Source organism: Vanacampus margaritifer, chromosome 9, assembly GCF_051991255.1.
Source record: "Vanacampus margaritifer isolate UIUO_Vmar chromosome 9, RoL_Vmar_1.0, whole genome shotgun sequence".
NCBI lineage: Eukaryota > Metazoa > Chordata > Actinopteri > Syngnathiformes > Syngnathidae > Vanacampus > Vanacampus margaritifer.
In genome coordinates, this window is record NC_135440.1 from 7,757,868 (window position 1) to 7,780,545 (window position 22,678).

Sequence of the window (22,678 nt, forward strand, 5' to 3'; positions counted from 1 at the left end):
GGCAAGTTTTCACTGTCACTCACATACTGAATATCGTGATGTTATCGTTGAGAAAGTTCCTGACGATATGTCAAATATCGTAAGTGTTGTGATATCGGTATCGTAGGCCACATATCGTCACAGTATCGAATCGTGAGTTACCTGTATCGTCGCATCCCTAATGTAAATGTACAGTGACATGCTGAAGCAGAGCTGATCCCGTGACGTTTAAAGGGATTGTGGCTTACATCAAACCACATCTGGGATGAACTAAAAAGCTTTAGTAATTTCCATCTTACCCATGAATGATCTTTGGGATATCTTTCAGCCCAGAACTGGGGGAAGGTGGGAGGCCATCTCTTGTTAAAGTATTTGGTGGGGTCTTCACCCTCTGACACAAGACCCTCTCCTCCTGTGTATAATGAAACAAATGAATTTCTTGTTTTTATAACGTGACCATGACAGTACTCGCAATCCAACACTAACCACAGCTCTGTCGTGAAAAACTGGTGACTGCATATCTCTGGGGCTGCCCAGCCCCATGCAGCTACCCTCTGAGTCTGATGTGAGCAGCTCCTGCAGAGACTCAGTGGAGGTACCTTTTCCTGTCTTTACCAGGCATGGGGAAACTGCTGAGAGCGGTAAGTGCAAGTCAGTATAATTCTTGTGTGAAATGTATATACAGTATTTTAAGATTGCATGTGCAACCATACCTGCAGCAGGGGGGCTTTGAATAATATCAGACAGAGTGTAGCCTCCTGAGCTGTCAGAACGTCGCCTTGGTTTCTTTTTAGCCTTCATCTTAGCTTTTCTTAAGAGTACTTCCCTGCGGAAAATCACGGACACATTGTTTTTGTTTAGTGTTGTTTGTAATTAACCTGGCAAGTGCCAGATTGATAATGTGAATCACTCAAAGGAGTTCACACAATATAAATCTGGGACTGTTCTAGTCTGATTTAATCGGGAAAGGCATTCAGTACAATACTTCAAGCTGATTGGGCAACTTGTGCACGTCTACCAAACTTTTGTTTTGATCAATCACAGCAGCGGATGAAAATGTCGTTGCTGTCTTCGTAGGTTAAAAAAACAAAACAGAAAGCATGAATATCTTTACCACCTAAAAATGCATGAAGCGCCTCTTGCTCTTAATTCAACAAGGTTCATGTTAGGTTTGTTTGTTGTTTGGAGGGGATTGCATGTGTTAATGAGCAGGCTATGTCCTGGAGGAAGGGGAACAGATGCCATGATTATTCGGAATACAAATAAATAATGAACCATCTGCATCGTAATTCAAATCCACAAACAAAATGTCTTTATTTGTGCAGTCCATTCAATTTAGCATAATAATTATCATGCAATGCCACTACATGGCTGTGTGCCGTACTTTGCTATACAAACCAGCCTAAAAATCCTCAGAGACTTTATAGGGGTGGGGGTGTCACTGCAGACATCGTTTTTAAGTTCAGAATTATAAAATAAGTGGTTATGTTCCTGTGTACCTGCTGGATTGGTCCAGTTCTGATACTTGTTTGGGGCTGAAGGCAAAGTCAAAATCCTCATCTTCGTACATACTGAGATCTGGGGCACCAGGATATGGAGTGAGAACTCTTCTATTCATTGCTGAGATCTGAAATTAAATGTTAAAATAAAAATTCAAATTGTACCATAATAGACTGTTTTGAAATTGCAAATGACACCTGACATTAGTGATTGTAAATGTCCAACAAACATGAATAATTTTTCAGCATGGTAACTGGAAGAAACTATTCTCAAGGCATCAATTCAAAAATGATTTACAAGCTGTTATTTCCGAGGTTAAAGTTGCATAATGCTGCTTTAACCGCCACCCACCCCCCGCCACCCATTTTTCATGTTGCTCTACAAGTCCTATTCATTATTCAGACACCCTTCCTTGAGTGTCTAAACTTGAAGTTGATCAAAAACAGCAAAACACAATCAAACAAAAAGATTAAAAAATTGGTACACAAAATATTTGTATAACAATAGAAAAGAAACGTCTCTGACTTACCAAGAATATATCTATACTACGCATGTGCATGGGTCGATATTCGATATTCTGACTGTATGATAAACATGAGCAAAAATACTATTATCACAGTATTAAAACTACACTTCTAAAATGACAAAAAAAAAAAAAAAAAAAAAAAAAGCATTTTGTCTCAACACAATATATTTTATTTAAAAAATATATACATAATGTATATACAGTATACAGTAGAGGCCAAAAGTTTGGACACACCATACTATTTACATTGTAGATTTTCACTGATGACATCAAAACTATGAATGAACGAGTTATGTACAGGTACCTAAAAAAGGGTGAAATAATTGAAAACATGTTTTATATTCTAGTTTCTTCAAAATAGTCACTCTTTGCTCTGATTTTTATTTTTTTTGCACACTCTTGGCATTCCCTGGATGGATGAGCTTCAAGAGTAGTCACCTCAAATGGTTTTCCAACAGTATTGAAGGAGTTCCCAGAGGTGAGAATGTCAAGAGTGTGCAAAGTAGCAATCAGAGCAAAGGGTGGCTATTTTGAAGAAACTAGAATCTAAAACACGTTTTCAAACATTTCACCTTTTTTTTTTGTTAAGTACATAACTCCACGTGTTCATTCTTAGTTTGGATTCTTTCAGTGAGAATCTACAATGTAAATATTAATGAGAATAAAGCAAACACATTGAATGAGATGTGTGTGTGTGTCCAAACATTTGGCCTGTACTGTATACAATATTTGGTATAAAATATATATGTGTCATGTTAATTCTAAATAAATAATTGTTAACATTGTCAGAGTTGCCAACCTATTGAAATTCACTTCCAGAACAATTTGTCTGAATTTCCATATTTTTAACATATTGTTAAGAACATTATGTGGAACCCCGTTACCACAGTATATCTTGCGGTATCTATAATCGCACTAAATTATTAGTAGAATTGCATTAATGGCAATTACTATATACTAGCCTCATAAGGCAATTGTGCAAATTAATATAATATAATATAAATACAATACAATAATAATATATATTTTTTTAACATGTTTGAAGATACCGTAATAATTTGTGGTGTTTTATGATTAACGTCTACAAGCAACAAATGTCAACTATATTATTGTTTTGAATATTGAAATGAATCGTATCAAATCAAAAATCATATGGCTCCCAAACTTAATTGAACCGTAATAATCGAGCCATTCTGCTCGGAAAGATATCGTTCTTCAATCGAATCGCAACCTGTGTATCGAGAAACGTATCGAATCGGCCTCATGTCAGAGATTCCCACCCCTAGGCGACATCCAGCATTAGTTGTTAATGAAACCCTGACTTTTTAAAATTACGGTCAAACGCCAAAACGGTAATCGGCCCATGCCTAATCTATAACTTACAAAAACAGGAAACAATAGTAGGTAAGTGTGTTAGGCACACGTTAGGTGACTGACCATTCTCTTGTAGGCTGCAGAAAGCTCTACAAGCACTTCATCACTAAGACAATCCAGTGCTCTAAAATGTATCACAGAAAACAATACATTATAAGGAGAAGACAGAACACAAGTAGTAAAAATCATTCAGTATTTATCCAAAACCAACTTTAACTACTCTATAGATCATATCGCTGACGTTGGTCATGCTACGATCACTTATTTTTCAGGAAACTAAAAGAATTGCATACTTTTGTGAGCCATTCACATTGCATTGTTAGAGAGCACGTCATTTTTCAGCAATTTAGATTTGTAAAATAAATAAAAATAAAATTACACGTGCCAATTGACCAATAGCATTGGTTTGTGAAAACATGAAATTTACCAAATTTGCACATAGGTGGTTTCAGTCCAACGGCAGCAATACTTCACATGACATCTTAAGAAATCCAATTTAAGTCACTGTATAAATATTAATCATGGTTCTCACTTTGATTCTAGTAGCGCAGCCATGTTCAGCACAATGAACTGGAAGCAGGAGAGTTTAAGTTGCTTTGCGTTGTACATGGAGGCAAATTCCAGCAATTCCGCTGCATTTCTCAGAGTTACTAGAAAGAACAAATGAGCTTAATTAGCCACTTATGGAAGGTTGTTGAAGTGTTACACAATCAGGTGAAAGAATATCAGTTTTTATTCATTTATCAACTTAAGTATGATCCATTTCTTGAGGAAAACTAACAAAATATTTTCACACTAGTCGTTAACCCTCCGTGAGCTGTCACCTTACTGTGGTGGAGGGGTTTGTGTGTCTTAATGATCCTAGGAAGCAATGTTGTCTAGGGTTTTATACCCCTGGCAGGGTCACCTGTGGCCAACAGGTCATATAGATGAGGGACCAGACAAAACACGGCTCTTGACCCATTTATGATGAGAAAGATATTTGGAACATGTTTTCCCTTGCCAGGAGGCGGGTCTCTCCCCTCTGAAGCCAGGCCTGGAGGTAAGGCGCAAAGGCGAGCGTCTGGTGGCCGGACGCTATGGGGTTCCCATGTTCCCATGGGGCCCAGCCGTACACAGCCCGAAAAGGCAACGTGGATTCCCCTTCTCATGGACTCACCAAAAAGGGGCCAAAAGGGTCAGGTGTGCAGTGAGCTGGGTAGCAGCCAAAGGCGGGCACCTTGGCGGTCCAATCAACGGCTACAGAAGCTAGCTCATGGGACATGTAACGTTACCTCTCTGATGGGGAATGAGCCTGAGCTGGTGGGTGTGTGAGGCAGAGAAATTATGACTAGACATAGCTGGACTCACCTCCACACACAAGTTGGGCTCTGGTACCAGTCCTCTCGAGAGGGGTTGGACTTTTTCCATTAGAGATGCCCACGGTGAGAGGTGTAAAGCAGGTGTGGGCATACTTATTGCCCCCCGGCTTGGCGCCGTTGGAGTTCACCTTTGTAGACGATAGGGTAGCCGCCCTCAGCCTTCGGGTGGGGGGACTGGTCTTGACTGTTGTTTGTGCCTATGCACCAAACAACAGGAGAGAATACTTCAAAGGCCTCAATTCCACGGACACGCAATCCTTTGAGGAAGCAGAGTCTGAGGACTCTCAGGTGCGCTCTCCTATCTCTGGGGTTGAAGTCATTGAAGTGGCTCATCTGTGGTAAAGCACACTCCCCAGCCTCCCTGGTAAGATCTGTTTAGGGTTGCTGGAGAGGAGGGTGCATCTGGAAGCCGAATCTTGGATTTAGGAGGAGCAGTGTGGTTTTCGTCCCGTTCGTGGAACAGTGGACCAGCTCTACACCCTTGGCAGGGCCCTCAAGGGTGCATGGGAGTTCACTCAACCAGTCTACATGTGTTTTGTGGACATAGAGAATGTGTTTGACCGTGTCCCTCGGGGAGCCCTGTGGCGGGTGCTTCGGGAGTATGGGGTACTAAAACCCGCTGATACGGGCTGTTAGGTCCCTGTACGACCAATGTCAGACTTTGGTGCACATTGCTGGTAAGTTGGCAGTAAGTCGGATTTGTTTCCAGTGAGGGTTGGACTCCGCCAAGGTTGCCCTTTGTCACATATTCTGTTCATAACCTTTTTGAACAGAATTACTAGGTGCAGCCGAAGCATTGAGGGGGTCCGGTTTGATGGCATCAGCATTGCATCTCTGCTTTTTCTAGATGTGGTGCTGTTGGCTTCTTCAAGCCGCGATCTCCAACGAGAGAAATCTAAGACCATGGTCCTTAGTTGGAAAAGGGTGGAGTGCCCCCTCCGGGTCGGGAAAGAGATCCTACCCCAAGTGGAGTTCAAGGATCTTGGGGTCACGAGTGGGGGCAGGAAGAAGCGAGAGATCGACGGCGGATCGGTGCAGGGTCTGCAGTGATGCGGACTCTGTATCGGTCCATTGTGCTGAAGAATTAGCTGAGTCGAAAGGCGAAGCTCACGATTTACCGGTCGATCTATGTTCCGACCCTCACCTATGGTCACGAGCTGTGGATTTGTGACCGAAAGAACAAAATCCCGATTACAAGCGACCAAAATAAGTTTCCTCCGCTTAGAGATATGGTGAGAAGCTTGGACATCCGGGAGGGGCTCAAAGTAGAGCCGCTGCTCCTCCACGTTGAGAGGAGCCAGTTGAGAGGTGTTCCGGACATGTCCCACCGACGGGATAGCCTGGAAAAGCCACACCCACTTTCTTGAAAAAGAAAATGGAGATGGACAGGCGTCCAATCAAATTCATCTATTTGCGTGACGTTGTCTTCGTGAGCAACGTTACTCCAAGTTTTTCCTGCAACAATGACATAAGTCATTCACTACTGTCTCACTTCAGCTAGTAGCCATGTTGGACTTTTACTCCATTTCCCGAAAAAAAATAAAAATACTAAAGTCGCTTTTCTGACGTCACGTCCGCTGTTCGCTCATTGGTTCATTCCACTGTCTGTTAGCTCAGGTTTGCCCCGCCTCAGAAATGCAACTGATAAGCCGGTTGACCAGACTCACTCTCTGGCAAATCCGCGAGTGAGTCTGGATTTCCAGGCTACTGATGTGGGCCCTGGGGACTAGCAAGGACACGCTGGAGAGACTATGTCTCTCGGCTGGCCTGGGAGCACTTAAGAATCCTGTCGGAGAAGCGAGTTGAAGTGTCTGGGGAGAGGGAAGTCTGGGGGCTTCCCTGCTAAAGCTGCTGTCCCCGCGACCGATAAGCAACAGATAATGGATGGATGGAAGGATGGTCGTGACCAAATTCAGAAAACAGGTGAGCCATAATGTTCGCAGTATGATTACGAGAGCACTCTGACATAAATTTCAGTCAAAAGCAGAGGGCGGTGCAGAATTAAAATGGCTGCACTCTATGAGACTGATAAAAAGGGATAGATTAATTTGCCTATTTTTTTATTCTACAAACACGATATTAACCAGATTATAAGATTAAACAGTGATGGCACATAATACATTATTGCAAAGAAAATGTTTGCTTTTGAGTCCCCCTGTAGCTATACTAACATGACATCTCACACAGTGAATGCATTGTGAACTGAACTATCTGGCTTATTCTCCACCAATATGTAGGGGGAAAAAATAAACAGTTATACAATGTACAGCAATATCAAAATGTTTTTAACATTGTAATATTTATATTACCATTATGTAAAGAATAGAACAGGGAAGACAGGTTATATTGTAGTTAACTTTGGCAAGAGATTAAAAAGAGACAAAAGTTACATACAATTCTCTGTGATGACAACCTCGCACATTTCCTTCAATCGTGTGATCAGCAGCTGGTCAGCGACAACAAGCACGTTGCAGACAAACGCCACATTCACAGACTCTGGGGTGAAAAGCAACACAACAGCATATTTTTGAGTTTCATATGTATCATCATAACCTATGTAAATGAAAAAACTACTTGAATTACAAATCTGTCTTTCAAGCATGTAATGTGAGGAGTTACCTTTAACGGTGGGGCAATCATCTGTGTAAATATACTCAAGAATGACAAACAGAATGTCTGAGTTGATGGGCATCTGAAGTGCAGTACAAGCAGTAGCCTGAGGAGGGCAACAAAGCATCAACCATTGAACTAATGTAAGGGATATGCCAAGAGAAAGCCAAATGTTTATTAGCAACACTGACAAGATGGTTAGAAAAAAAAATCAGTACAACAAACCTCAATCCATGGATTGCTAAGCATACTGTGGAAGTATTCTGCAAAAATTTACACAAACACATATTTAAAAGGAAAATAAAAATTGACTTTCTAAATGCTTGCAAACCTAGTATGTGGTGCCCAAGCGATCCATCGAAGGAGATCCTAAGTAAATCTTAAAAGCTTCTAAACAGTAGCTATTTCTTTTAATTTATGGCTACACAAAAAGGTGGGCAATTTACAAAATTTTGCTTGTCTGTCATTTGTCAGCATCGAGCACCCTTCCGTCATCGTCAGTCTGTCATTTTTTTTCAAGCCGAACCATGCTTCGGTCATCACTTCGTCACTACTATTTTAGGACCCACAGACATACGTGCACATTCCGTCAGTTCATCATTCATCAATCAACAAAATGGCCATCCGTCAGTGATGACAATAGACCATTTTCACAGTTCTGCATTTTTGGGCCGGAACTATGTCATCGCTGTAAGTAAGTAAAGATGTGCATGTGAATTTTGATGTTGATTGGTTGTAATTTAGTATGTTTTGTGTGCGTAGATCACGTTTTGTGTGCGTAGATCACGTTTTGTGTGCTTGCGGGGTTTTGGCATGATTTTAACTCCATGCGATTCATCAAAGTTTTCTGACATTAAGCAACGTTAACCTTTTTACATGCACATGAAGCGGTATTTTAGACGGTCCCCTTTTCAATGAGTTTCTCGTAGAAAAATGCGTACCCTCCGTCATCATATATTTTTTGTGATAGGGTTTTCTTGTACAATGCTAGTTTCCACATCGGCAAAGGTGATTTTTGACAAATGCTTGAGAAAGTGTACAGTGCACTGTGTGATCCATCTCACTTCTAGCGCTAAATACGAAGGACCGGAAGTTAAGCTCCCCGGTGATTACATATTTCAGTTTTTTGTGGAAAAGGTCTATTACACTGACGGACGAAATTCCACTTCTGTCAGTGCTTGGTATGTCATTTTTCCCCCCTCTCTTTTAAAGTTTCTCATCATTAGTCACCAAACCAGCCGTCCGTCGGTACTGACAAAATGCCCAATTTTGGTTCATATTGCAGAGCATGATGCTAAATTCACATTTTTTTGTCAAATCACAAGTTCATTCACATTAGAAAAAGAAATACTTCTAATATAAATAAAGTGTGGCGTTTTTGGGTGTACCATAATTGTGTTGTTTATTCAACTTCATACCTTGTCTCGCACAGAGGACGCTTTTATGGCAAGGAAACTCTTTGCCATCTTCTGATTTCAAAGTAATGTCACACAGGTAGGAACTGTAAGCCACAAGCAGAGAGGAGGATTTTTTTTTTTTTACATTCAGCACACATAAAAAAACATACACAATTTTAGAACACCAACCATTTCTTTTGGTTGAATTTAAGTTTGTTGCCGGTTTTCTTGTGTATAACATTGACCTTTCCACCCTCATATTTGACACCCTCCAATCTGTCACAGGAAAATAAAGTATTTTGATAAGAAATTGAATTTGGAATTTTGAAATTGAAACAGGATGTCATGTAGGATTCAGAACATAAAACTCACCGTGCAGAAAGGCTGCCTAGGCCGAGCTTCTTTGCTACTTCCTGTAAAATTTTCACTGGGTTGTCGCGTCTTTCATTGGCACCTTTGTCACCTTTACTTTTCCCTTTTTTGCCAGGTTTGGAGCCTTTGCTTGTTTGCTTGTTACAATCTCCTTTGGCTGCAAAGGGAAGGGAGCGATACACTTCCAGTGCTGAACGACCTCTAAGCCCAAAGTCCTGCAGGTTGCTGATGAGCCTCTCCTCCTCTGAATCCTGGCCCAAGAAAAAAAGGACAGTGGTTACAGGACATAACTACAGTAGATAATACTATGACTTGGTCTGAAAAAGGATTGCTGGCATTAGAGGGACCACAGTCCAAAAAGAACGATGGTAACTTTTCATACCTGGCTTTGTTCCATAAGAGATCCATGGTGTCTAGGTTGGAACCCGTGCACCAGAAGCTCACAGTTATCTGTGTAGATGAAGTGCAGGGCATATTCCAGCATGTCCGGTGGAATTTTCTCCAAAATTAACAAGTCGCAGCCCACAGCATCTTCACTCTTCTTCACTTCTTTATCAAGCTCTTCATCAATTCCACAACGCTCAACCATAAAGAGTTTCAGGAAGAACTCAGACCTCATGGAGAGGATATATTTGTGAGCTGCGAAGGTGCGATTGCCTGCTTGAAGTGTTACATCATGGATGCTGTCCATTTCATCTGCTTCCTCCAAAAGTTTCTGGAAGTGTGTGGCAAAGGAGGATGGCGAAATGCTGGGAATCTCATATAAACTGGAACAAAAGAAAACATTTTAAAAAGCTTAAAGTTAAATTGTAGTTTTGAGCAAACAAAGGTGTGAAACATTCAGAACAGAACACGGAACCAAGTAATACACAACCTAAGAGCCCTTTTCAAACTGCACTGGCTCAGTGTGAAAGGATCGCTTAGCAGAACAAACAGGCAGACAGAAGTGGCCACTGGCCAGTGAGCCCATATTTGGAAGTGCTTACATAGTAGCCGAAGGCTACTATAGGAAGTAAAGACGGAGACTTTTGCAAGCTGTTTTAGACGAAAAGTAGATAACACCTCGACAAGATATATCTTTCATTGTTGCAAAAAGAAAGTCTTGGCTTTGCTCATTTTAAGAAGTAGGAGACAAGCAGCAGAAAAAAACCTAATGGCTTGGCAGGAATTTGGATGGATAGTTCTTGTGCATGAGCTTCAGTTCCACCAAAAACCCTACCAAAAAAAAAAGGACTAAATTACTCCGCTGGCCGATTGGAGTAGCTTTTTTGCGGTTACGGAAGCCAGTCTCGAATAGAATGCTTATCAATTTGAGGTGCCTTTGGCGCAGCAGAAGCCCGCTCACTATGCGGCAGCGCTCCATTCCATGGTGCCCACTGCCCACATCTCACCACATACATAATAAATATGCTTGATCACTGCACCCTGTTTAATGCAGCGTGAAAAGGACTTAAGTGATAATTGAAATTTGGGGTGGGGAGGAAATTTTTAACATTGAAAAACATTTCATATCACTTCTGTTAAAATTGATGTATTCTAGATACAAGTAATAGTAAAACTACTTTGTCACAAGAACTTCCCATAATTTACCTAATGTGGAATGCAGTATTTGAAGTGGATGATGAGCAGTCAAAAGGCAGGGGTTTCAAAAACATGTTAACATCAGCCAGTAGCTAGAAAGGTTCTCATGACTTGGTCATTTTATTTTTTTTAAACTCAACACCAATGTTGAGCCAAATCATATCAGCTAGTAGCCAACTGCTCCTTGTTCTAGGCCCACCAAAGCAGCAGGTTCTGCATGATGGGAATTGGGCCCTGTTTGTGTGCTGTAGAATAATTCCCCGCTCGCCTTCCACTTTGATAGTATAGGCCGAAAAGTTGTCGTAACGGAGCCTGGCTTGTTTTCCCCTTACCCAGTTCTCCCTTTGCCCTCACTTATGCTGTTGCTGATCTGCCGATGCAAGTGGCTCTGCCACCTTCTGAAACCAATACAACACATGACTGATTGTTGGGAGTACGGTTAGCACATCTGCCTCACAGTTCAGACATCATGAGTTCGAATCCAGGCTCCTCCCACATTCTAACAACATGCATCGTAGGTTATTTGAAGACTTGTCCTAAATTGTCATTCAGAGTGAATTTGAGCGCAAACGACTGTTTTGTCTATACGTGTCCTGCAATTGGGTGGTGACCAGTTCAGGGTGTACCCTACCTCTCGCCCGAAACTAAGATGAGATAGACTCCGGCATACCTGCGAACCTAGTGAGGTACAACCTGTGAACCTAGTGAGGTACAAAGAATGAATAGGTGGTTGGATGAAACCTTGTTGATATGACACAAAACGTCATTGTGGAGTAGTAAAGTCAACTAGTCTGTTTTAACTACTAGGAGCTATCACTACTTTCCAGCACTGACTTAGGTCCAGGAATGATCAACTGAACTTGTATACAATACAATGATTCTGTACCTTGTTCTGGGATCAACCTGAAGCAATCCAAAATTTCGACCACTGGAGTCCATGGTGATGCTGACAGCTCTGTGAACGAATGGGAGCTTTTCCAGACGAATTCGCTCAAATATGGTGCCAACATCTGAATGTCCACAAACCTCCACACTCATCTCTGATGTATGAATAAATACATGAAAATTATTAGATTAGGCATAAGACTTCTTTCATACCAATTTTTAGTAATTAACCAGTTAACATGTGCCATTTCCTCTGTAGTAAAATGGGTAAGACAAAAATCAATAAGTATCTTGATAGAATACTAATCTAATAACTTTATGTGCTTGATGCAAGTTACCATCACTATTTTACTCAACTTACCTTTTTTCTCACTGTACTTTTTATATTCTCCAGCCCACACACCACTGAATCCCTCCCCCTCCTGAGTCACAAACATCATGCCATTTTTGCTGAGAGCAATGTCGGACATGAAAACCTGGCGCCCATACGCCCACCGGCATAGTCTCATCGAGCTACCTGAGGCGCGCCAGCCGAACACCTGACAGGGATGGAAAAATACAGAAGTTACTCAAAAATCTTAGTCATCATTTCCATCTATAGGCCTCCATCAAGACAAGATTGGTTGAGATTGTATAACTGCCCACTATTCACCAATGGGTTATATAACAATAGACAAAAGCTATGATAAAAAATTATACAATTTTAATATACAGTACCATATTAACGGTACGCTTTTACGGCCCAAAAACTGATTTTAGTCAACCATGTCACATCAAGAGCAATGAACACAAGCGTCTGCTGTTTTTCAGCAGCAAACAAACATGCACGTGGCATACCTGTACACATTTCCTTGATTAATGGGCATCAATGGAAGACGCATGATACACATCCATAGTTGTATGTTGAAAAGGTGAAGAAAAAAATGTTTTCCCCACCCTCAATTACAGAATTAGATACATAGTGCTCAAAATCAAATCCTAATCTGGTTTTTCACTTGAATTTACTTAATTTAATTCCTCAGAACAGAGGACGCAAGCTTGGAAAGGGAGTAAAACTTAATAATAAAACTGCAACAAGGAATGGTGTCATGGTCATTTCAGTTGAAAAAAGGGAAAGTAAGTAAGTAACTGCCTCTTACTTCTGGCTGCACTTACCCGACCAGCTTCATCCAAAGCCAAGATGGACAACTTTTCTCCTCCGCACTCATTTAGAATCTGGGGACTCACACGATGGTCGAGATTTCCACCACTGACAAGGACTTTCTTGATGTTGAGCTGCCTGAACAGGAACAAGACCAGACAATCAGCATGGCCTCAAACAAAAACAGAAACTACGAGCTGCGACAAGCAGGTGGTTTAATAGTATGTCGTGACATTGATGTCAGACGAGGGAGTGAAAACTAACTACTTTCTTATTTAAAAGTGGGCTTTTATGCACTATGCTACAGAGTATGTGATTACGGTCCATCATATGGTACCGGTTGTATTTTTGTTCTTCTGTTCCAATGATGCTTGCTTTGTCCCAGTCCATGATGTGGTTTTCTCATTTGCTGTGGTGTGATATGGCAAATTTTAGGTTTTCTTCAGTGGCACTTTCCTTTTCTGCTCTGGTGTAATGTGTTGCTGTTTGTCACATTCCTTTTGGTGTTCTTTTTTTCTTATGTTGAAAGACCTTCCTGTTTCCCAAACATAGGTTTTATTGCAGGGTATTTCATATATTACATTGCATTTATTGTCTGAATGTATACTGTCCTTTGGATGCACTAATTCCTGCCTTAGTTTTTTGGGTGGCTTTAATTATTGTACCTACATTGTGTTTTCTCATTGCTCGCTGTATTTGTTCTGTGACACCTCTAATATATGGTAATTTGATTGTTTCCTTGTATTGATTGTCTGGTTTTTTTTTGTTCTCTCGTTTATTTTTTTACCTGATTTTTGCCTTTTTCTATTGCCCATCGTGGATATTGACAATTTTTTTGTGCCATTTCTATGTGTGTTTCTTCTTTCTTTCAGTCTTCCATGTCCGTAATAATGCTTGTGCGTTCAAATTATGTTCTAACAACTAAGAGTTTGTGTGCAATGGGATGTTCTGAGGTCCAAAGTAGATACTGGTCCGAGTGCGTGGGTTTCCTGTAGACCGTGGTCTTGAAGCTGCCATCCTGTTCGTAATGAATATTTATGTCCAATAAAGCGAGTTCTCCTTGTTATTCTTCCTCATGTATGAACTTGATATTTCCAGTTTTGTCCATTGTGTTGAGGTGGTCTGTTAAATATTATGTATGTCCTTGTTTTACTTCTCCCAGAATGTCATCCACGTATCGTTTCCATAATGTGGGTTTATAGTGTGTCTGTGCTATGGTGATGGCCCTCTCTTCCAGGTACTCCATGAATAAGTTGCTCATGATGGCTGAAAGAAGATCTTCCCTGGCAAAACATTCCTTTTGTTGATATATTATGTTTTTATATTGAAAGTATGTGGATTTTACAACAAAAGTGAGAAGTTGCGTAATGTCTAATACTAATAAATTTGTGCGTTTTTGAGTGATTTGTCTGGGGTTAGTCTCTTCTTCACTATTTTTTTTGTGAATAATGATACCACGTTGTGTGATATTAATATTTCGTCCTGTTCTAGTAATAAAGTATTTGAGTTCCTCTGCCAGTTGTTTTGAGTTTTTACAATGATGTTCAGTTTTTCCTAGGAGGGGTTTGATTGTGTCCACTAATGTTTTAGAAAGACTGTAAGTAACTGATCCTGTACTTTCTACTATAGGGCAAAGCGGAGTACCTATTGTATGCTTTGGTAGTTATTTTTCCTGCCTTGACTAATGGTTTTAATAATAATTTAAGTGTTTTTTTCTTTTCCTCTGTTGTTTTTTTTTGTATTTTGTGTGTCTCTCTATCTGCCAATAAAGTTTGCATTTGTGTGTTGTACATATCTGCATCCATAACAACTATCATCCTACCTTTATCTGCCAGGATGATGATAATTGTGTTATCTTTTTTTTAGCGTGTCTATGGCTAACCTTTCTTGTTTTGTAATGCTCTTCGATAATTTGTTGCGTTTGAGTATGCCTGTAATCGTGTTTCTAAGGTCCGCTTTTACACCTGGATCCTGTATTTTGTTGCATGCTAATTCTGTTGCTAGTATGAAATCTTCGTGGGGCATCCTTTGGGGTGTTATGGCGAAATTAAGTCCCTTTTCTAGTAAATTTTCCTAGTTTTTTTGTTAACGTGCGACTAAATAAGTTTGCATCAACTGATAAGACAAGTCACAACTGTCAGTTTGAGAGTTTATGAGGAAGGTGGCAGTCGTCGCCGAAACTAGTCAAGATGCACAACCTTTTTTGTCGTAAAATAGAAAAAAAACAGGACGATATAGATTTGTAGACAAGATGAATTTTTTTGCCAATTCTCTTTGTTTGTTGTAACGCAGGCTTCCCCAGTCCTGATCTTCGAAGGCCGGAGACCAGCAGGTTTTAGATGTTTCTGCCCCCCAACACACCTGATTCACATTATAAGCTCATCAGCAAGCTCTGCAGTAGCCTGATCTTTAGAATCAGGTGTATTGGTGGACAGAAAGGTCTAGAACCTGCAGGACTCTGGCCCTTGAGAATCAGGATTGGGGAAGCCTGTTGTAGAGGGCCAATGTACAAAAATAAACATTTCAAAAATAAAATGTAAATGCACCAACAATTATAGCCAGAAGGCTCATTTTCATTGATAGCTACTCTGCCATAAGGAAAATGGCTAATGTGAAGCAACAACCACAACAACAAAAAGCACAATTTAACAGGAAAGGAAATAAAATGAATAATACAGACACCGTACAAACACAATCATTACTCAAGACTAATAAAGCAGCAAGTAGTGACGTTGACAAGTTTGGTTGTCAATTAACCATTTCTTTAAATTATGTTAAAATGAGCTATATGAGATAGACTAATATGTTTTGTGGGATTGCTTTTTCACAAATTACTTGTCCTGTGCAAAAAACAAACGAAAAATTACGACTGACCAAATGAGGATTTTCACACTCTACTATAGCAACCCCTCTAGTAAGCACTGCTGCAGCTGAACTAAATGTGTAATATTGAACCCTGTGGGATACCCGTGACAAGATCTTTAAAAGTGGATTTTGTATTGAGAAAATAGCTCATCTGCCTCTCATTCTTAATTAATCTTGAACGTGACAGGAAGAATGCTTGTTGGTCTATAGTTTGATACTGAGTGAGGGTCAGCAACTGCGGTCTTCCATTATTCATGGAAACTACCCTGAGTGAACGAAATATTTACAAAGCGAGTTATAGGTGTGGTCAAGACATGGACAAGTTCCTTAATGGCAACAGTGTCCATTTCATACACATATTTTGACCATTTGGAGTTGAATGAATAGATTACCTTTGCTACTTGAGTTTCAGATACTCTTCCTAAATTAATAAGTGGCACAGCCAGGTTTAATAGCTTGGCACTATACTGCTGATGTGAAAGAAAACTTAGTAATATTAGCTATGGATTCAACAAAGTAATTATTTAAAGCTTCAGCTACAACCACCGTTTCATTTGTTAAGAGTATTATTTATCTACCGGTATAATTCAATGTTTTTTTAGAATGATTTCCTCCAGTAAGTTTCTTAATTTGCTGCAATATTATTTTGAACTTTACTTTATTATTTAACGTCATTTAAAGAAAGTCATTTCCTTGGCTTTGCTAAGTTTACTTTTTTTTTAATGATGTACTGTAAATGTGTGCCTAGTTGTTAGCTATTTTTTAAGAACTGATCTAGATCTTTCATCATTTGAAGTATGCTTTCATTTATCCTTGGAAAAGTAGCCATTTTATTTCTGTTTCTGGACTTTTTGGAGAAGTCTTTCATGAGCTACTGACCTTGAAGCTATCTTTTTACACTGGTAGTCAGCCAACAGGTAGACATCTCCTTTCTCAGTCACGATCACAGTCGCTCCAACACTTGCGGCAGCCATTGCTATGGTGACATCCTTGTGGTGTAGGGCAGATACCTGCCGTGGGGCTGTTACACATTTCTCCCCATTGGGGTCCAACAGGTAACCTGAAAACCAAGACATACACTCGGCATTAATACACCCAATAGCAGCTGTGTTTTAATGTAATAATATTATAATGTGTTTTTAACATTTACCTCAAACACAGTAATAAGCTCCACAATTTACAGGAAAAACAAATAAATGTTTTACGCTTCATTTTAACACAGTAAGAGAACGGGTGATTTTTAACTGCTATAATTTGTCACCTAGCCAAACCATTTATTTGCAGGTCTTACCAAGCTGCCCTCCATTGAGTCCAATTGTATAAACTGCCTCCCTAGTCCACAGCACTGTGTGAAACCTTCCGGCTGCAACTCCAATTATAGTTCTCCCTTTTAGTGTCTTGGAAAACACCTATGTACCAAAAGAACGAGACAAAACCAAATAAACAAGACATAGGGATTTGTAGACTCATGTGGTTCATAATAACTATTACAAAAAACAATATCCCAAAAATTGGTACACTATACAAATAGTGAACAAAAACTCATGCAATAATGTGGAAGTGCCAAATTTCAATATTTTATTCACAATAGAACATAGATGACAGGTCAAAAGTTTAAACTGAGAAAATGCATTATTTTAAAGGCAAGATATGTTGATTTGAAATTCCATGGTGTCAACAGATCTAAAAAAAAAAATAAAAAAAAAAGTTGGGGCATGGCCATTTTCACCACTGTGAGGCATCCCCTCTTCTTGCAAACGTCTGGGGACCGAAGAGACAAATTTCTCAAGTTTAGAAATAGGAACGCTGTCCCATTCTTGTCTAACACGCGTCTCTCTAACTGGTCAACTGTCTTGGGCCTTATTTGTTGCACCTTCCTCTTTATGATACGCCAAATGTTCTCTATAGGTAAGAGATCTGGACTGCAGGTTGGCCATTTCAATACCCGGATTCTTTTCCTACGCAGCCATGGTGTTGTAATTGATGCTGCATGTGGTCTGGCATTATCGTGTTGAAAAATGCAAGGTCTTCTCTGAAAGAGACGACGTCTGGATGGAAGCATATGTTGTTCTAGAACCTGAATATACCTTTCAGCATTAACGGTGCCTTTCCACATGTGCAAGCTGCCCATACCACACGCACTCATGCAACCCCATACCATCAAAGATGCAGGCTTATAAACTGAGCGCTGATAACAACTTGGGTTGTCCTTGTCCCCTTTAGTCCGTATGACATGACGTCCCAGTTTTCCACAAAGAACTTTGAATCGTGATTTGTCTGACCACAGAATAGTTTTCCACACTCCATTTTAAATGGCCCAGATAAAACGCCTACACTTCAGGATCCTGTTTAGAAATGGCTTCTTCTTTGTACTGTAGAGTTTCAGCTGGCAACGGCGGCTGGCACGGTGGATTGTGTTCACCGACAATAGTTTCTGGAAGTATAGCTGAGCCCATTCTGTGATATCCCTTACAGTAGCCTTTCTGTTTGTGGTGCAGTGCCGTTTAAGGGCCCGAAGATCATGGGCATCCAGTATAGGTTTTCGGCCTTGACCCTTACGCACAGAAATTGTCCCAGATTCTCGGAATCTTTGGATGATGTAATGGCACTGTATATGATAACTTCAAACTCTTTGCAAAAATCTTTCTGCGCAGCACTGTGGGAATTGGTGATCCTCTACCCATCTTCGCTTCTGAAAGATACCGTCACTGAGAAGCTTTTTTTTCTACTCAATGATGTTGCCAATGGACCTCATTAGTGGTAATTGGTCTTCCAGCTGTTCATTATAAGTGCAATTGACTTTTCCAGCCTCTTATTGCTACCTGTCCCAACTTTTTTGAGATTTGTTGACACAATGTAATTTAAAATCAACATATTTTCACATTACAATTACACATTATATCAGTTTAAACTTTTGACCTGTCATCTATGTTCTATTTTAAATAAAATATTGAAATTTGGCACTTCCACATCATTGCATTCAATTTTTATTCACAATTTGTATAGTGTCTCAACTTTTTGGGATTTGGGTTTGTATATAGATTACATAAAACAAGGATCACCGTATTCTATATGCCATATTCACCTGTTTAGGAACATGTGCCGAAACTGGCGGAGGAGTCAAACCGAGCTGGTGAAAGGTGTTTAGCCCAAAAGTGTAAACATAGCCGCCTTCTGTCAGCACCACTGTGTGGTCTTTTGCTGCTGCAACCTGAGAACAGTGGTGGGACATCAGACCCTCCACCATTCGGGGAACCTGAAATGAAGTGAGAAGATGGTGAAACTTAGTATGTGCAAATGGGAGCAAATGGTCCTTGGATATTTTATATGTAGCTAGGATAGGCACTATGCATTGTCCCCCCAGGGTAGCAAATTAGAAGCTACTAGGAGAATGTGTAATTCAAGACAAGTGGTGCGGTGTCAATTGAGCCTGCAAATGAAAGCAAAACAAGTACAGTACACATGTATGCTAATGCGGCCATTTGTCTATTTCTGTAGCACTTGTACTCAATCAGGTGACAGGTGAGCAGGATCCTATCCCAGCACTGTGAGAGGCACTTCCCTGGATTAGTTACCCAGCAATCCGAGGGCACATAAATTTATTGACTAACCAACTAAAAGAGACCAAACTTTGATGTGAAACAATTATTAGTGTCATTAAGAATTTCACTATTGTGTTCAGGTAAGTTAACGATAGACTACAGTACGTTCTGAAGAACCACGTCCAGATTTGCCCATAGGAATACAGTAGAACTACTTCATAAAATAAGGACAGACTGTATTTTTCCCCTACTTTTTGACCAAAATTCTGCCAAATACCGCAAGTCTCACCAGGTAAGTCTGTTCATCTCCATGGCCAAGCCGCCCTCCTTGTCCATGTCCACATGTGAACACCTGACCTTTTTGAGACAGGAACACTGAATGGAACTTGCAGAGTGCCACCTAAAAGAGCGATGAAGAAAAAAAAACCATTACTATTCAAATTTGTCATGTTTTATAGCTAAAAAAATAAAATGAATAATAATAAACGACACTTTTATAACAGGCAGGACATCCATAAATATATTACAGGAGGGATAAATGCAAAACTCATATCTCAAATTACTGTTTGCACTAAGACTTGTTCCAATTTGACCTCATGATAGATGTTGCCATCTTGTTCCATGTCCATCAGCCAAGGCCTCTTGTAGTGATAGTAAAATACTATGCCAATAAAAAGGCTGGCGGACGAGAGGAAAAGCAAACATCATTACTAATACATGGCTCCCCTTAAACATTCAATAGAGCACGGTGGTGTTTTGCCAAGTATGACATTGATGTGGACATTCACACATATCATGGCTGTTCATTTAATTAAAACATGTCAATGTGGAATTAATATTTAACCTCTGGCACCTGTTGCATTGAACTAAGAAGAAAAGGGGAATAATATGCGGTGCCACTGAGTCATTGCATGATCATGAAATGAGATCCACCTGTACTGCAAATGGGATTCATGAAATGACCTGGGATAACAAGTACAGCGGTTCTGGAAAATTATGCAACACAAACACAGCGCTAAAGAGTAGCCCACAACGTCATCTCTCATCAAGTAGACATAAGAGCCTCCCCATGTGAAAAATTATGCAGGAAATTGTAGTCAGGTTGGCACAGCCTGGGAGTTAACCATGCAAACACAGGCTTAAGTGACAAATGAAAGTTTAATAATGACACTTAACTTAATGCTCTCTGTTGACATGGCTCTGCCATCACGGTCTACTTCATTTATATATGCGATAGTAACCAAATGCTTTATGTGGTCATTACACCAATGAAACACACATTCTTGTGTGAGATCATTTATTTTCTTTCTCCTCTAGAGAGAGAGTTGCATAACACAGGACTCAGGAGACAGTGTTTTGCTGGGGTACCCAGGTGGTGTCCTCAATGGACAAACTGAAATGCTTTTTTTTTTTAATGCAACACATACTGCCTTGTAGTGAGTTTGAATTCAAGTGGGACACTTTTGGCTAGTGTGACAAACATTTAGAAAACATATCGAATGTGGGATGTTTGGTGCGGCGAAGCAAGTTGATAAGAAGACAAAACCTACCTGCTTAATATAAACTCCGGTCCTGGCAAAGACATCCACTAGCTCAGGATGCTGGCGACTCTCTTGATTACCATGCCCAAGACTGAAATTAGTATTGTTTCCCCATGTATAAACGTCAGTTGGATCTGTAAACACACACACACACACACATTTCTAATTAGAGGCATACCAATATTTAGCATACAGCATTATGTATCGATTCAGATTCTTATGTTGGATTATTTTTTATTCACTAAATCATGGTTTGAGTAAACATGAAACATTACATTTACCAGCATTTTTAAACACAATATGAGGTGGTCTGTCCTTCATCACCAGGTCCAGGGCAGAAAGACCCTCCTTATCCTGAGTGGTAAGCACTCCACCATGCTGGACATAAAAAAAATCATGATGACACTCCCATTAATAAACTTATTGAAGCTTAATTTTAAAAAAAAATTGCATAAACAAACAGCTGACAATGTCACATGAAGCTTTGTCAACAGCCCATTCACCAATGATGACTGGAAAAACATGTACCTTGACCAAGGAAAGGAGACAATGGATCTGTCCATAGAAGACGCTGCGGTGCAGAGCGGTCCATCCTGATTCTTTATCCTTCACTGTCAGGTCGGCATTCTTATTTTCCAGCAGCCACTCCAGTAAGGCCTTCTTTCCCAGTGAAGCGGCCAGGTGCAGTGCCGTGCGGCCAAATTCATCCCGCAAAGTTGCTGCATTGTGGCAGCGTGATGTTAAGAAAGCTCGTAACTGCCCCTCTGAGCCGCTCGTTATTGCTGCTACCACCTCGTTTGCATGCTGCACTGAGCGGCATTTTGGGGTGCAGTCGGGCAATTCCAGACTCATCCTGAGCTACCCAAAGTCTTCAAAATAAGGCCTGCTGCCTTCTGACAGTCCAACCTAAATTACAAATCTAAGACAAAGCAATGTGCAGGAGCAAATTCACACACTGAGGCAGTGACAATCTGTACTGAAATTCCCTCAATGGGGAGAAAAGTGCATTGAGTCTAAAAAAAAATTAAAAAAATCACAAAACAAAAAGGTTGAGATGGATGTGCTGTGGAGTGCTAGAATTGTGCTTGTGTTGAGGTTCCACTGCACCCTAGCAACCCCAGAGACTGTGCGACTTGCTCAGTCTACCATCTCAAGAAAATTCGGACCACAAGCCAAGGTGCTTGCCTCAAATGGCATCATTACATCAACAAAAACAACAGCAACCTGTGTTTATCTTGTGTACAAAATTATACAAATAAATATTACAAAAAAAATAATATTTTGTTCTCTATGAGCTCTTCAGATAATCTACAAAAGGCAACACATTCAAGAACTCCAACCTTCACACCCTGCAGTCCAACCATGAAATTGAGGGGAAAGCCTCCCTTTCCCCTCAAAATTCACACCTCTCTTTTCAAAAATCCATAATTGAAGGAAAAACCTGTAAAATAAAATTAAAAATACAAAGATTTTTATTAGAACAATTGAGCATTGTCCAAACAAATGTTGATACAATGATAAATGTTGATTTAAAATGTGTTTTCTGTTCAGAAAAGATAAATATGACGCTATTTTCTTCTTTTTAAAGTTTAAAATACTTTCTGCAAATGCAGGAACATTATTTGATGGCATATTGACAATGGTGACTTGGCTAGAATTACGTAACAAGCGCGCTAAATTAGCATTGGAGCCGGGTGGTTAATTTCAAGTGCAGGCTGCGTCATGGTTACTTCGAAAAATAGTGGAAGTCAATTTCGTCATGCAATACAACTTGCAAGGAAAAACAAGGTCTCAGTTTAATGCATCCTCCACCGGTTACCAACTTGGTTAGCAAGCTTGGTGTCTCTATTAGGCGTAGCTACGGAGCGAGACAACGACAATACTTTAAAATCAGTACTATAGTAACGTTAAATAAAAACAAATTAACAATGAAAATCATGCGAGGCTAACAAACCCAAATCATGTTAAATTTGAACAGGCGTTAAGATTAGCCAGAAGTAGCTA

General features: G+C 40.1%; 1 protein-coding gene across 3 annotated transcripts in view; it reads right to left on the reverse strand.

Moving 5' to 3' along the window:
- ibtk (inhibitor of Bruton agammaglobulinemia tyrosine kinase) overlaps positions 1-22,678 on the reverse strand; it is a 39,775-nt gene that overhangs the window by 16,889 nt on the left and 208 nt on the right. Inside the window, exons 2-24 of one of the 3 annotated variants that reach the window (XM_077576125.1) lie at positions 21,203-22,115; positions 20,956-21,052; positions 20,684-20,808; positions 19,423-19,533; positions 18,677-18,847; positions 16,883-17,000; positions 16,471-16,651; positions 12,741-12,864; positions 11,947-12,124; positions 11,587-11,740; positions 9,502-9,886; positions 9,120-9,370; positions 8,937-9,023; positions 8,769-8,851; positions 7,576-7,613; positions 7,360-7,456; positions 7,135-7,236; positions 3,912-4,029; positions 3,443-3,503; positions 1,479-1,606; positions 693-805; positions 466-608; positions 279-391 (exon numbers count right to left, since the gene is read on the reverse strand). In XM_077576125.1, coding sequence (XP_077432251.1) covers positions 279-391; positions 466-608; positions 693-805; positions 1,479-1,606; positions 3,443-3,503; positions 3,912-4,029; positions 7,135-7,236; positions 7,360-7,456; positions 7,576-7,613; positions 8,769-8,851; positions 8,937-9,023; positions 9,120-9,370; positions 9,502-9,886; positions 11,587-11,740; positions 11,947-12,124; positions 12,741-12,864; positions 16,471-16,651; positions 16,883-17,000; positions 18,677-18,847; positions 19,423-19,533; positions 20,684-20,808; positions 20,956-21,052; positions 21,203-21,526 — 3,302 coding nt within the window. In that variant the 5' untranslated portion in view covers positions 21,527-22,115. Of the gene's footprint in view, positions 1-278; positions 392-465; positions 806-1,478; positions 1,607-3,442; positions 3,504-3,911; positions 4,030-7,134; positions 7,237-7,359; positions 7,457-7,575; positions 7,614-8,768; positions 8,852-8,936; positions 9,024-9,119; positions 9,371-9,501; positions 9,887-11,586; positions 11,741-11,946; positions 12,125-12,740; positions 12,865-16,470; positions 16,652-16,882; positions 17,001-18,676; positions 18,848-19,422; positions 19,534-20,683; positions 20,809-20,955; positions 21,053-21,202; positions 22,116-22,678 lie in introns of all 3 variants that reach the window. The other 2 variants (XM_077576124.1, XM_077576123.1) reach the window with 2 other exon arrangements.